The following is a 13,280-nucleotide window of genomic DNA, read 5'->3' as shown; positions in this document are numbered from 1 at the left end:
TATCTTTTTAAAGGCAGAGACAATCTAAGTACAAAGCCATCTCCATTCTAACAAATTAATTTTTTTAAACACAGTGAACAGCCTGGAATCAGCACAGAGAAGGAGGATGTCAGGAAAATTCAGCTTTTTGTGCACAGATCATGCTTTTGTTCTCCAACACATAAGACTGCACATCTCTTTCAAATGCATTATCTATCTAAAAGTGAGCCCAGCCAGAATTTATCAAGACACAATTTATCAGAATTCAGCAATTGTGTGTAGATCCCCTACTATGTGCCAACATAGAGCAACCTGCTATCCCTGAGTCTGCTTGTTTTTGGAGAGACTGCAAAACTGTATAGAGTTCATATTTTCTGTAACCAAACATTTGTTCTAGAGGTAACTCTACACCTGCAAACACACCCACTTTTTCACAGCACTGCTGTGACTTTTTTGATCCTTTTTTGTATAGGATCAATGACACATCTGTATTAGATTCCAATGATTTAAACATAGGTCTTTAAGTCTGTTGCTTTGTGCATGTCAATTTCTGCAGGCGAACAGCTGACTTCGTTTTCAAGCAATAATATTGTCCGGTGAAAAATATACCTTCCTGAAACAAAAGATACTTTTTGTCCCCATGAAGCTTTGTTGCCTCTTCCAGCAGCAAATGACTCAAAAGACGCGTTCTGCCACCCTCAACAGTGGTTTTCAGGCAAAGAGGAACAGCAAATAAGGTACCAGCAAAAGCTTAAGAAACAAAACCAAGGTGAGTTGAAGGCAGGGAAGAAAGGCGGAGTGGAAGCGAGAAATGCAATCTAAACTCTACTTTGTGATCTAAGAAATTCAGCCTTTACTGATGAATTGGGCAGAGGAAGGGAAGGGTACAAGAAAGGGGAAGACAATATTTTCTGTTACGAAAAACAAAAAAGTATGCTGCTGTCCCGGTTTTCTTTCAGTAGCACCCAGAGAATGCATGGCAGGCACAATCTAGTTTCGCGACGAAAACGGATTCCATGAGAATAACACAAGTTTGTATGTGACACAATGGAGATATCCAACCAAACCGAGGAACTATACAATTGCATGACAATTCCTCCAAATTTTAAGTGCCTTCGAGTACCAAAAAAGAAGTTTATGATTATTCATAGGACAGGGTTATCAGTTTAATATCACCATTTTGCAGGATGTGGACCCGTCCTGTCATATCCTCTTTTAAAGAAACCGCTAATAACCTGAAATGCTATTATCTCCTATTTGCCAGGACTGTGGGCCTGATAGTTTCACGGATAAAAACCAAACAGCGACCAGAAGTCAAGAAGTCCCTGGCGAATTCTTTTGAAGCACAACCCCCACAATCCGTGTGCTGGAGCATAAAGATTGAAGTGTGCGCGGTTCCTCCTCCCTCTGGGCCGCGCGTCCGGAACGTTCCTGGCTGTCAGGTGGGTGGCGCGGGCCCCGGCGGGAAGCCCTGCCTGGCAGCCTTGCGTGGCGCGCCGGCGGAGAGGGGCGAGCCCCGTGGAATGCGGCGGGTCCCGAGCCGGACCACCGCTCACCTTTGTTCGCCTGCCCTTGCCGGGAGGAGAGAGCAGGGCCCAGGAGGAGGACAGGGGGCGACCCTAACGCTCCGCGGCTCCTCCCCGGCGCCCGGGAGGAAATCCGTGGCAAGCCAGACCCTTTCTGGCTCCCAGAAAGCCAGCGGGGCAGGGGGGTCAGCAACCCCTCCCCGAACACAAACGTTGGGAGGCGTGAACGCGAGCGTTGGGGGCGCGGGGGCGTGCGCCAGAGAGCACGCGAGTGTGCGTGTGCGCGCGTGTGTGTGTGTGCAGGGGGAGGGGAGGAGGGGCTTCAGCCCTTCTTACCTCTCGAAGATGAGCCGCACCATGAAGATGCAGAAGGCCAGGGGAAAAGCGAGATAGAGGTCCTCAGCCTGCGGGAAGGTGGCCTCCTCCGTGTTCTTCAGGTCCGCCCAGGTGACATTGTGCGGGAGCCAAAACCTCTCGTTCCAGAACCAGGCTAAGATCCCTGCCATCTTGCTTTGTCCACTCCTGTCCTGCGGCACCCGCAGCCCGCCAAGCTCTCCACCGCGCAGGGCGCCCGGGGATGCGCGCCCGGCTGGCCCCGAGCCTGTGCCGCCGCCGCCGCCGCCGCCGCCGCCGCCGCCGCTACCGCTCCCGCCCGCCGCCGCCGCCGCCGCCGCCTCCTCCGCGGCCGCTGCTCTCGAAGGCTCGCGGCGAGCCCCGGTTCTCTCCTCCCTCTGGCCGCGCTGGGGAAAGGGGCCGCCTCGCCCGTCACATGGCAGCTCGGGCCGCCTGCCCTGATTGGCTCGTCTTCGCGTCAAACAGCGAGGCACACACGCGGCCAACTCGCCCACGCCCGGAGGGCAGGGCGCAGTCGCTGCGCCCTGGGCGCAGGGGCATCGCTCCGAGGAGTGTCGCCCGCCCCTGCTCTCACCGGTCTTTCGCTTTGCGCTTAGGGCGACGACCTGAAGTCGACCCCCCAAATCCGCCCTAGCCCCCTGGCTGGCTCGCACATGCTCAGAACGCTGGCTCCTGCCCCGCTGGGGTTTCAGGGCTCTCAGTCCTCTTCCCGTGCGCCCGGAGGCGGTGGGTCAGCAGGTAGGGGCTGCGGCCAAGATTCAGAACCAGCCCTGCTCCGGGAGGACAGCAAAAGGGAGGGGGAGGGGGGCAAAGAGCAAAGGAGGAAGTGAGAGGGAAAGGATCCTCCACTCCCGCGCTTGGAGAAGCAGGGTGAAAAATCAGGAACTGAGGCAGGATGGTTTGGCAAGAGCCTTCTGCCTCTGCCCCACGCCTGCCTTTCCCCAGTCTTTGACTTTACGGCCTCTTATACTGCTGCTTCTCATCAAAGTAGCTCCCCCAGGGAACAAGCCCCCCTATATTGATTTATGAGGTGGTACAAAAAATTAGGCACTTAATTGCTATTTGATTATTAATTGCTACTTGATGACGATGATGATGATGATGATAGCAACTGCAGCGTTCTGTAAAACCACCCCTCTCAACTAACCTCTGAAAAGGCTGCTAGACCACATTTTGACCTCGCACATCATGAGAACCTCCACTGTGCTACTCGGCAGGCTCATTATTTCTGCCTTTTGAATCTGAAACCTTAAGGCATTAGGCCTGTGAGGCTTAACCCAGGCACCTTCCCTCCCGCAATGCATTTCCCCACTGATACAGGAGCCATGTGTTAATTCATTCCATGGCCCATGTATACATGGTTCTGGGGCGTTTTTGTTCATTTTTCTCACATTCATTTTCTGCCTGGTGCTGCCAGTAGGCTATACTAAACCTTTCCAATGGGCATATAACGGCACACACACACACACACACACACAGAGACAGAGAGAGAGAGTTTCTTTTACCCTTCCTTCCCCTCTTTCCACTCTGTCTCTTGAAAGTGAAACTGAAGAATGGCTTATACTGGTGCTTCCAATTTCTCTCCCCTCATTTTCTTTTGAACTTCCATTTGGACATTTGCCTCCTCTGCTGCATTGAAACTGCTCAAGGTCACCTGTGATCTTCATGTTGCTAAACACAAAGGTCAGTTCTTATCTTAGTCCAGGCTGCTTAAACAGCAGAATTTATTCCTCACGGTTCTAGAGGCAGGGAAGTCCAAGATCAACGTGCAGGCAGATCCAGTGTCTGGCAAGGATCCTCTTCCTGGTTTGCAAACAGCTGTTTTCCTGTGTATCCTCACATGGCAGAGAGCACAGAAAGAGGAAGCACAGATTAGTGCCCTATCTTCTTATAAGGGCACTAATCCCATTCATGAAGGTTCTACGCTCATTAGCTCATTACCTCCCAAAGACTGTCTCTGAATACTATCACATTGGGAACTAGTATTTCAGCATATGAATTTTGGGGGACACACACATTCAGTTCATAGCAGTTCACAACACCTCTGTCAGTAGCATTTGGCCCAGTTGTCAGGTCCTGTGTCTTAAAACATTCTTGACTTGGCTTCCAGAAGCCTCACTCTTCTGGATTTCTTCCTCCGTCATGGCCATTTCTTCTCAGTCTCCTTCCAGGTTACTCCTCACTTTTCTAACCCCTAGAAGTTAGAGTGGCCTAGGAGTCAGTCTTTTTTCCTCTTCACTTTTCTATCTGAATGTATTCATTTGGTGATTTTATCCAGTCTCGTGGCTTTTAATGACATCTGTATGCCCTCCAATGTCATGCTAATAGCTCCCATATTTATATCTCTAGCCATGAACTTTTTCCTGACCTTCTGACTCTTAAATCCACTGTCAATTTAACACCACCACTCAGATGTCTAAAAGCTATCTCATGACCAAACTATTAATTTTCCCCTTAAAATCTCTTCCTCCTGTAGTCTTGGCTCAAGCCAAAAATGTGGAGTCATTTTTTTTCCCCTTCTCTCTTTCTCTCATACCTCCTTTCTAATCCATCCCAAATCCCATCAGCACCATTTTAAAACCATAATCTCACCATCTTTCACCACCTCCCCTGCTACCATCTTGGTCCAAACAACCAATACTTCTAATCCACATTACTCCAGTAACCTCCCAACTCCCAGTTTCACCCTTTGCCCCTCTACAGTCTATTCTCAGCCAGTGTGATCCTATGCAAATTTGTCAGATCACCCCGGGGTGAAAACCCTGCTTCTTCCTCATCTCTCCCAAGTGAAAGCCAAATTATTCCAATGACCTGTGATATTTGGCTCCGTATTAACTCTGACTTATTTACTCTTCTCTCTCCTTCACCCTGCCTGAGTCCGCACTGGCCACCCTGCCCTTACTGGGACACACCAGCTATGTCTTAGAGCCTTTGTGCTTGCTCTTCTCTGTCCCTGGAACTCTTTTCACACAAACATCCATGTTTGCTATGTCCTGATGTCATTTTCTCCCTGAAGCCTTCCCTGGCCACCCTAGTTAATCTACATCCCTCACTCCCCATCACCACTCCTCCTATCTTGCTTTGTTTTCCTCCAAGGCACTTACCACCGTCAACACAACATGTATTGTACCTATATCTTCATCAATTGCCCACACACACATGCACTAAAATGTAAGTTTCAGAAAGTTAAAAGATTTGTATTTATTTTATCAACTGTTCTATTCCTAGCACTTAAAAAAAAGTGCCTGGCACATAGTAGATACTCAATAAACTATTGAATAAATGAATCAACATTACTCCAACCCCAAAAAGTCTTCTCAAGGAGAAGAAAAAAATCTGAATAATTGTGTTAAATATTTATATATCCATGTTAGACTCGTGTGTAGAATAGTGTGGGCATAAAGAAGGAATTGGTCAATTCTGGGGTGAGGGAGGTGAGGTGTCATTGAAGTGAGTCTTCATTTGGGAGTAGAAGTTGCCGTCACCACTCCAGACCATGTGGTGAGCTTCTCAGTAACACTGGAACATGCCTTGGCACCAGCTGCATTCTCGTAGGCCATAGACAGAGGTTTTTAAAGACCTCTCACCACCTTTGTGTCCGAAAGTCATGTCATGACATGTCATGACATGTCAGAGCCTAGCCTTCTGGGCCAGCCAAACTTCCTCTGTGACTACCCCTGGTTTCTCATGTCACTCCTTCCTGTATGACCTCATAGTACCTTGCTTCCTACTCCATGGCTTCTGTGCTCTCCAGCAGCTCCTTCTATGTCCCCAAGCATGTATAATACTGTTGGTGAGTTAATGCCCTGGGATCTGACTTTGATCATGGGCAATGAAGACAGTGAGTACGTTTTTATTCCTTTCCTCCCCACCCCTCGGACACACACAATAGCTTCAAACAGCCTCTGAAAATATCCCCTGATATTTTTATTTCAAGATCATTTTATTTCAAGATTGTGACCCACTCAGTAACTCACCCCCTGATACAAACTCATCATTTTATTTCAAGGTTGTGACCCACTCAGTAATTCACCCCCTTATATTTCCTCTCCTCTCTCTCATCTCACTCTCCTTTTCTCTCATTCCTGCTTCCCTGAAACTACACTTCCCTGGAACGTAGAAGCTAAACTAATAGGAGAACAAAAGATAATGTGGCTCTCCCATTCATCAACTTTGAGAAGGTGGAGGGATTTCGGGAACATTTTGAAGGGTGAGTTTTGTTGGACAGTAAAAGGAAGATTTAGTACTTTCTATGAATCTTCCATAAGTTCCTTTGTTTCTAAGAGCGTGTTAATACCCTCCTGTGTGATTTGTGCATCAACAGTACCTGTCTTGCCTCTGTCACTGACTGTCATGAGGCTCACATGAGATAACACATGAGAAAGGGCTCGTAAACTATTCCTCTCTATACCCATGTACAGTTCAGCAAACACCTATTCCTCATCTGTCTAGTAGAACTCCTCCAGCCAATGCCCCGTCCTACCACTTTGCATCTAAACGTTTACCCCAGAAACGTATTAGAGTAAACTGTCATTCCAAATTTGATCACATTTTATTGATCCAGGGATGGACAATTGGCCTAACATGGCAATAAAAGCCTTTCTCAGGTGTTGTGAGTCGGGTCAAGACAGTCTTTCTTTCTATGGACGCTTAGATTCAAGGATTCCAGCTCAGAAGCTGTTGGCCCCCTTGCTTCATTACACAGCTAGAAAAAGCAGAAGCTAGTCTACAACAAGAGAAAAAAAAATAAAGCAGACCTGTAGAGTTAAGTCCTGTAGAGTTAAAGGTAAGAGACACACAGGGAGTCCTGTTGGCATTGGAGCTCCAGGTTCCATTTAATACCTAGGGGCCAACTAACTTCTCATCCTTAGGTTCTGTGAAACAGCCTCATATCTTGATAAATTCTGCTTTTGGGTTGAGTTGCTGCTATTTCAATTCACAAAAATCCCACTATCCAAGACATTACTCTAAGAGCACATGTCTTTTTTTTTAAGAGATGGGGTCTCACTATGTCGTCTAGGCTGGAGTGCAGTCCCACTACTGATCAGCATGGGAGCTTTGACCTGATCAGTTTCCAGTCTGGGCCAGTTCACCCCTCCTTAGGCAACCTGGTAATCCTCTGCTCCCAGGAGGTCGCCATATTGATTCTGAACTTAGTGCCGACACCCATTTGGCATAGTGCACTATAGCCCAGAACTCCTGGGCTCAGGCAGTCCTCCTGCCTCAGCCTCCTTCCCAAATAGCTGGGCCACAGGTGCATACCACTGTGCACAGCAAGAGTACATGTCTTTAACACTATCCTGAGCTCAGCTGAGGCCCTAGGGAAGTTAGTCACAGGAGGGGGATAGCACAGCATACCTCCCAAGAAAGCTACTTTGTAAATGTACAAGAAAGACTTCTAATTGGTGCCCCAGGAAACCAAAATACAATTTATGCATCAGACTAATATGTAGCCCAGTGAGAAAGTAAGTAGCTGGTCGGTAAATACAAGGGACAAGGCAAGAGAAAAGGGGAGAAAAAAATGTGTTCAGGGGAAGTGACACCAGTTGCACTGCATATTAGGAAAGCATGCTTTGTTTTCTGAATAGAAAACATCACCTGAGAATACACCCTGATTTCCAAGCAACTGGAAAATACCAACAAAGCTGAGCTTTATCTCTCATTCTCAGGTCCACATCCAGGTCTTAATTTGAGTTCACATTGTAAGCAATCTCCACTTTTTTTTGTTTGTTTTGTTTTGTTTTGTTTTGTTTTGTGACAGAGTCTCGCTCTGTCGCCCAGGCTGGAGTGCAGTGGCGCAATCTCGGCTTACTGCAACCTCCACCTCCCAGGTGGTTCTCCTGCCTCAGCCTCCTGAATAGCTGGGATTACAGGCGCGTGCCACCATGCCTGGCTAATTTTTGTATTTTTAGTAGAGACAGGGTTTCACCATGTTAGTCGGGCTGGTCTCAAACTCCTGACCTCGTGATCTGCCCGCCTCGGCCTCCCAAAGTGCTAGGATTACAGGCGTGAGCCACCGCGCCCAGCCGCAATCTCCACTTTTTAGATGCAGGCGATCAGCCAGAAGTTTAGATGAATTTCCACTATGGGTTGCATAACACAAATTTATATAGTACTTGTTCTACAAAAAGAACATAAAAGCTATTTGGAGAGCAGGATGTGCTCACATGAAAAGCTAGATAACAATACATGCCAACACCACTGAAGATGGCCCTCGACAGTATGTGACAAGTGTGCAAGTACTGCAGACAACAAGCACTTCCTGCTCAAAGGAGGAAGGAGACATTCTGTTTTGAAGAGATCAAGGGAGCTTCAAGGAAGACACAAAAATGGAATCAGACTTTAAAGAACAGGTAAGATTTGAAAAGGCATGATCAAAGGTAGAAAGTGAGGAAGATTTGCTGGGGACAATAAACAAAATATTGCTGGCACTCCAGATTACAAATGGCCTTTAAGATGAGGCAAAGGAATACTTCTGTTTATTTAGTAAGAACTGTATTTTATCTCTGATCATAGCAATAAGCATGATGCCGGGTACACAATACACACTCAACTATTGTAGGTTTTAAAAATATATACAAATAAAAATCATTTGTTGCTTAAAACACCAGGAAAGTACTAAAGGTAAGCGCTCAGTTTAAACACACAATTCATTGATTTTAAAGGAACCTGGTTTTCACTGAGAATAATATGGAAATATTGCTAAATTTTATTTGTACAGTTGTTTTTCATAAGTGTAAAACCTCCTTGCTGTGGTTGGCAAAACTGTCTTAAATCTACACTCATTTTTTGTGGTCCATGTACTAATCTCTTGAGTTTTCATTTATACAATATTGAGTGGGAGGTGGGGAGGACTAGTTTGGGCAAGAAATAAGCAGGATTTAGCCCCACAATATGAAGATCACCGATAGCAGTGCAGAAAACGCAGCCTCTCCTGCCATCTTAAGATAAGGAAATGAGTATTTAACTCACAGCATTGGAGTTAGGCTGAGTTAAGGTCTGTAACCCGGAAGGGAATTGAGTACATGTTATTGCTGGAAGTTCTCCAGCAAGACTTGCTCCCTCCTATGCTCACATTCTTTCATACAACCATGTCAGACGTTGAAGATCTTTCTCCTCCCTCCTTTATCTTGACAGTTTCTACCTCTGGAAAATCTTTTCTAATACTGACAGCCATCAATTACTCTGGTATTTCTAACTAAATCAAATCACTGGCTAGATTTTCTGACTTCTCTCTAATAATCAAAATCTATTTAAATGTTAATGTTCCCCTTGCAACTTTCTTCAACCTACTAATGTTGTGTTAGAATCGCATTAAAATTTTAACCAGGCCAAATGTGTTGCAAGACTACCAAAGAAAAGTGAGAAACAGCTAGGTTGATCTGACTGTGGGCTATCCAGTTAGAGATTAAATTCACCTAGCTATATATATCTCTAAGTTTATGCATATGTTCAACCACCTGCTAGACATAATCAGCAATGATGGCATTCTCTGCATATACATATAGGTAAATAGCATTTAGGGGGAAGGTGTCTTTTTCTGTTTTCTGCTGCTATAACATAATACCAAAGACTGGGTAATTTATCAAGAAAAGAAGTTTATTTGGCTCATGGTTCTGGAAGCTAGGAAATCCAAGAGCATGGCACTGGCATCTGGTGAGGGTCATCGCATGGCAGAAGGGATCACATGACAAGCAAGCACATATGAAGACAGAGAGAGAGATGAATGGGGCTGAACTTACCCCTTTTTAAAATCAGGAACCCACTTTTGGCAGTAACTAATCCACGCCCAAGATAACAGCATTAATCCAATTGAGGGCAGATCCCTCATGGCCTGTTCATCTCTTAAAGGTCCATCTCTTAATACTGCCACAATGGCAATCAAATTTCCAACACACAAACTTTTGGGGACACATTTAGATTTATGAGCCAGAATGCCTAAGTTCTACTTTCCGTTATGCAAAGGTTTTTATAATCAAAGAGAAACAGAAAAGCAATTATCTGGCCAAATTTGTGGGAAGAGTAAATAACCTGAAATATTGCTTGAAATTATTTACTTTATATAGAAACAGAATTTCAGGACTAGAAGGGACCTTATATACCAATGAGTACAATTCATCTTTTGTGATCATCTGAGCTATGACTAAACATCTCTGATGGCAAGAAGCTCACTACCTCACAGAATGACCCATTCTATTTTTCACACCTATGACTATGAGAAAATCTGTTAATAAAGACATGATCTTGCAAAGCCCAGCAAAATCATCTTAGTTTTCACACTTATAAAATAGGAATAGTATTTTTGTGTTGGATAGATGGATCTAGAATTCAACGACAGGATTCACGTCTAGTATCATCACCTTGAACAAATCACAGCACTATGTATTTGACTAATCACTTCTACATGAAGACATTAGGAATATCTCTGAGTTATACTCCATGTCACCCAGGGAATCCTTGCCTCTGAACAACAACAACAACAAAAGTCTAACTTGCCTGCAGAATTATCAACCATTTGTCTAGTGAGTTCGGATGAATTTTGTGCTATTTTTGGTTGGTTATACTTGAATTTTTGTTTGTTTGTTTGTTTTTTGTTTTTTTTTTTGTTTTTTTTGGAGACAGAATCTCGCTTTGTTGCCCAGGCTGGAGTGCAGTGGTGGAATCTTGGCTCACTGCAATCTCTGCCTCCCAGGTTCAAGCAGTTCTCCTGCCTCAGCCTCCCAAGTAGTTGGGGTTACAGGTGCCTGCCACCATGCCCAGCTAATTTTTGCATTCTTAGTAGAGATGGAGTTTCACCGTGTTGACCAGGCTGGTCTCAAACTCCTGACCTCAGGTAATATGCCTGCCTTGGCCTCCCAAAGTGCTGGGATTACAGGTGTGAGCCACTGCTCCCAGTCTTGAAAAATTTTTTTAACAGATAGGCATCATAGAAATCATCAATCAGCAGTGTTGATTCAGAGAAAAATGGAAACTTCTGAAGTTTAAACTCTAAGATCTTCATGAATTCTACAGAACATGAATGACCTTATAGCATATAGTTTTCTGTATAGAATAAAAAATGTAAAGACAAATAGAGAATAGAAACGTCATGTCATATGTAGAAGCTGGGTAGTTTTCTAGGTGCACTCATTTGCTGAATTACTTTATGCCAAACAGTAGTTTTAGAGGACAGGCAATTCATATTCATTCCACAGCAAGGTTAGAAGTTACCATAAGTCGTAGACCTATTGGGTTGCTCGGGAAGGATTATAACTGTAACTATCAAATGCTTGGAAGCCAAGAATGTGCCATATTATTTAAAAGTAGGGATTGCAAACTCAGATGACTTCAGGAGCCAGACAGGAAACAAAATAAATTAAACAGGCCACGTAAAAGTAAATATTCATAAACTGAAGATTTTACAGGGATTCAAATTCTCCTTTCTTCTTCCTTCTTTTTATCTATTGGCCAGTGTTTGCAAACTTCAGTTAGTTCTTTGTCTTTGTGGCTAAAGGACTGTATTTATTTAGGAGGCCATATTTTTAAAGGAACACTTTTTGTTTTAATGGAATTTATCCAATGAGTAACAATCACAATGGTGAGAGATATGGAAATCCTGAGGAGATGTTTAGTAACCATGTTAAGAGTACCAACTTTGGAGTTAAAAAGAAAATGTAGGTTTAAGGGCCGGATTTTGCCAGTAGTAATGTATTTTTCCTTATAAAAACTACTCGAGCTCTTGAAACCTAGGGAATCATATTGTTACCACCTGGGCTTAAAGTTAGATTAAATGAGATAATGTAACATGTTTAACATTTAAAAGGAGGAACTTATTGTTATTATGTATTGTAACAAATTGGTGAACATTTCATTGTTTTAGGAAAAGAAGACCCAGACTTTGTTGAAATAATCTACCTTTAAGGTAGGCTGAGCCTTTTAAATCTGGGAATGAGTGACTGTTATTTCTGAGATGAATAAAAGAATAAGCTTTTACTGGGCAGAGAAAGTGAGGAACGAAGTAAGGAAGAGAGAGATAAGGGGATGGAGGGAGGTTTCAGAAGCCCATGCATCTACTGTGCGATTCCTCAGGATGTTTTTGCCACAAAGCTATTATAAACATCTTAAACACAAACTGCTTAGATCCAGTGTCATTTTGTGGAAACCTGTAGAGATTGGGTTTTGATATTGGCAGTTTATACAAACAAGCAAATTAGAGTATGTAACCTGAAGAAAATTAGAAAAATTATAGAGTTGGATTTTGAATCTCAGGAGACCAAGAAACTGAATTTGAGCCATGTGTAAGGAATAGGTGGGATCCACAGGGACAGCTGTATTCCAGTTATCCTGGGAACCATGGAAGAAAATAGAGAATAAAAGATTCTTTGGAGACCTGATATGTGTGTTCCAATATTGGAAGGTCTCTTCGGGGGTGCAATTTTACCTAGTCTGTATAGGTGGAGAGGGCAGACTTTAGGACAATTTGCTGATATAACTAAAAGGCTAATTTTATCTTCATAGAAGAAATGTGCAAAGCTGGCCAAAAATGAGTCAGCAGCTACATCAACCAGTAAATGTCCTGTCATGTGAAGTATTGAGGTAGAGGTTTAACTGTTAGACATGTGGGGGAAGAGGTATTCCTTTGTAAAAGTGACTTGGAAATAGACATCATCTAAGTTCCCTTTAATATTTTGGAGTTAATGTAAAACACTATGGAGGCCGGGCGCAGTGGCTCATGCCTGTAATCCCAGCACTTTGGGAGGCCGAGGCAGGTGGATCACAAGGTCAGGAGATCGAGAGCATCCTGGCTAACACAGTGAAACCCCGTCTCTACTAAAAATAGGAAAAATTAGCCAGGCATGGTGGCGGGCACCTGTAGTCCCAGCTAGTTGGGAGGCTGAGGCAGGAGAATGGCGTGAACCTGGGAGGTGGAGCTTGCAGTGAGCCGAGATCGTGCCACTGCACTCCAGTCTGGGCGACAGAGTGAGACTCCGTCTCAAAAAAAAGAAAAAAAAAAAACCACCATGGAAAGGAGGGCAGGAATACAAAACAGAATCTGGAACTCCTTCGGTTGGGAGGAAGACATGTACCCTAATAATTTCCTTTTTCATGTGCCCATGATGTGGAAATTTTAATCTGCATGCTTTTGAAGTTGATCCTGTTCAGCAATTTTATTCTAGGGATGCTTTTCTCATCCTCAGAGACTTTTCATTAACCATCTCAAAAGGGAGGAGATTAAAAGCCTAAAAGAAAAATAAAAGTATGCAAGAAAGTACAATAAAAAAGGAGATACAGGAAGCAGTACAAAGAAATACTATTAAACTATTATTGATCTATCATTTGAAGGTAACCAAAATGGATTATTTTAATGAGATTAATATTATATTTTAAAGATTATTTTATACCCTTATGTAATAGCATCATATAATGACTTAATTTGTAAGT

The 13,280-nt window shown here is 44.0% G+C and overlaps 1 protein-coding gene and 1 long non-coding RNA gene across 3 annotated transcripts in view; one reads left to right on the top strand and one right to left on the bottom strand.

The window, feature by feature from the left end:
• Positions 1–2,154, bottom strand: part of CERS6 (ceramide synthase 6) — a 320,581-nt gene extending 318,427 nt beyond the window's left edge. The window contains exon 1 of one of the 2 annotated variants that reach the window (XM_024243197.3): positions 1,842–2,154. In XM_024243197.3, the coding sequence (XP_024098965.1) occupies positions 1,842–2,011 (170 nt within the window). In that variant the 5' untranslated portion in view covers positions 2,012–2,154. The remainder of the gene's footprint in view (positions 1–1,841) is intronic. The other variant, XM_054549443.2, reaches the window with a different exon arrangement.
• The window catches only part of LOC129058021 (uncharacterized), a 116,052-nt gene continuing 104,909 nt past the window's right edge, over positions 2,138–13,280 (top strand). Inside the window, exon 1 of the long non-coding RNA XR_010136049.1 lies at positions 2,138–2,597. This is a non-coding gene — a long non-coding RNA (uncharacterized LOC129058021). The remainder of the gene's footprint in view (positions 2,598–13,280) is intronic.

The sequence above is a fragment of the Pongo abelii genome, chromosome 11 (assembly GCF_028885655.2).
Source record: "Pongo abelii isolate AG06213 chromosome 11, NHGRI_mPonAbe1-v2.0_pri, whole genome shotgun sequence".
Lineage (NCBI taxonomy): Eukaryota > Metazoa > Chordata > Mammalia > Primates > Hominidae > Pongo > Pongo abelii.
This window is presented reverse-complemented; position numbering and strand designations above follow the sequence as displayed.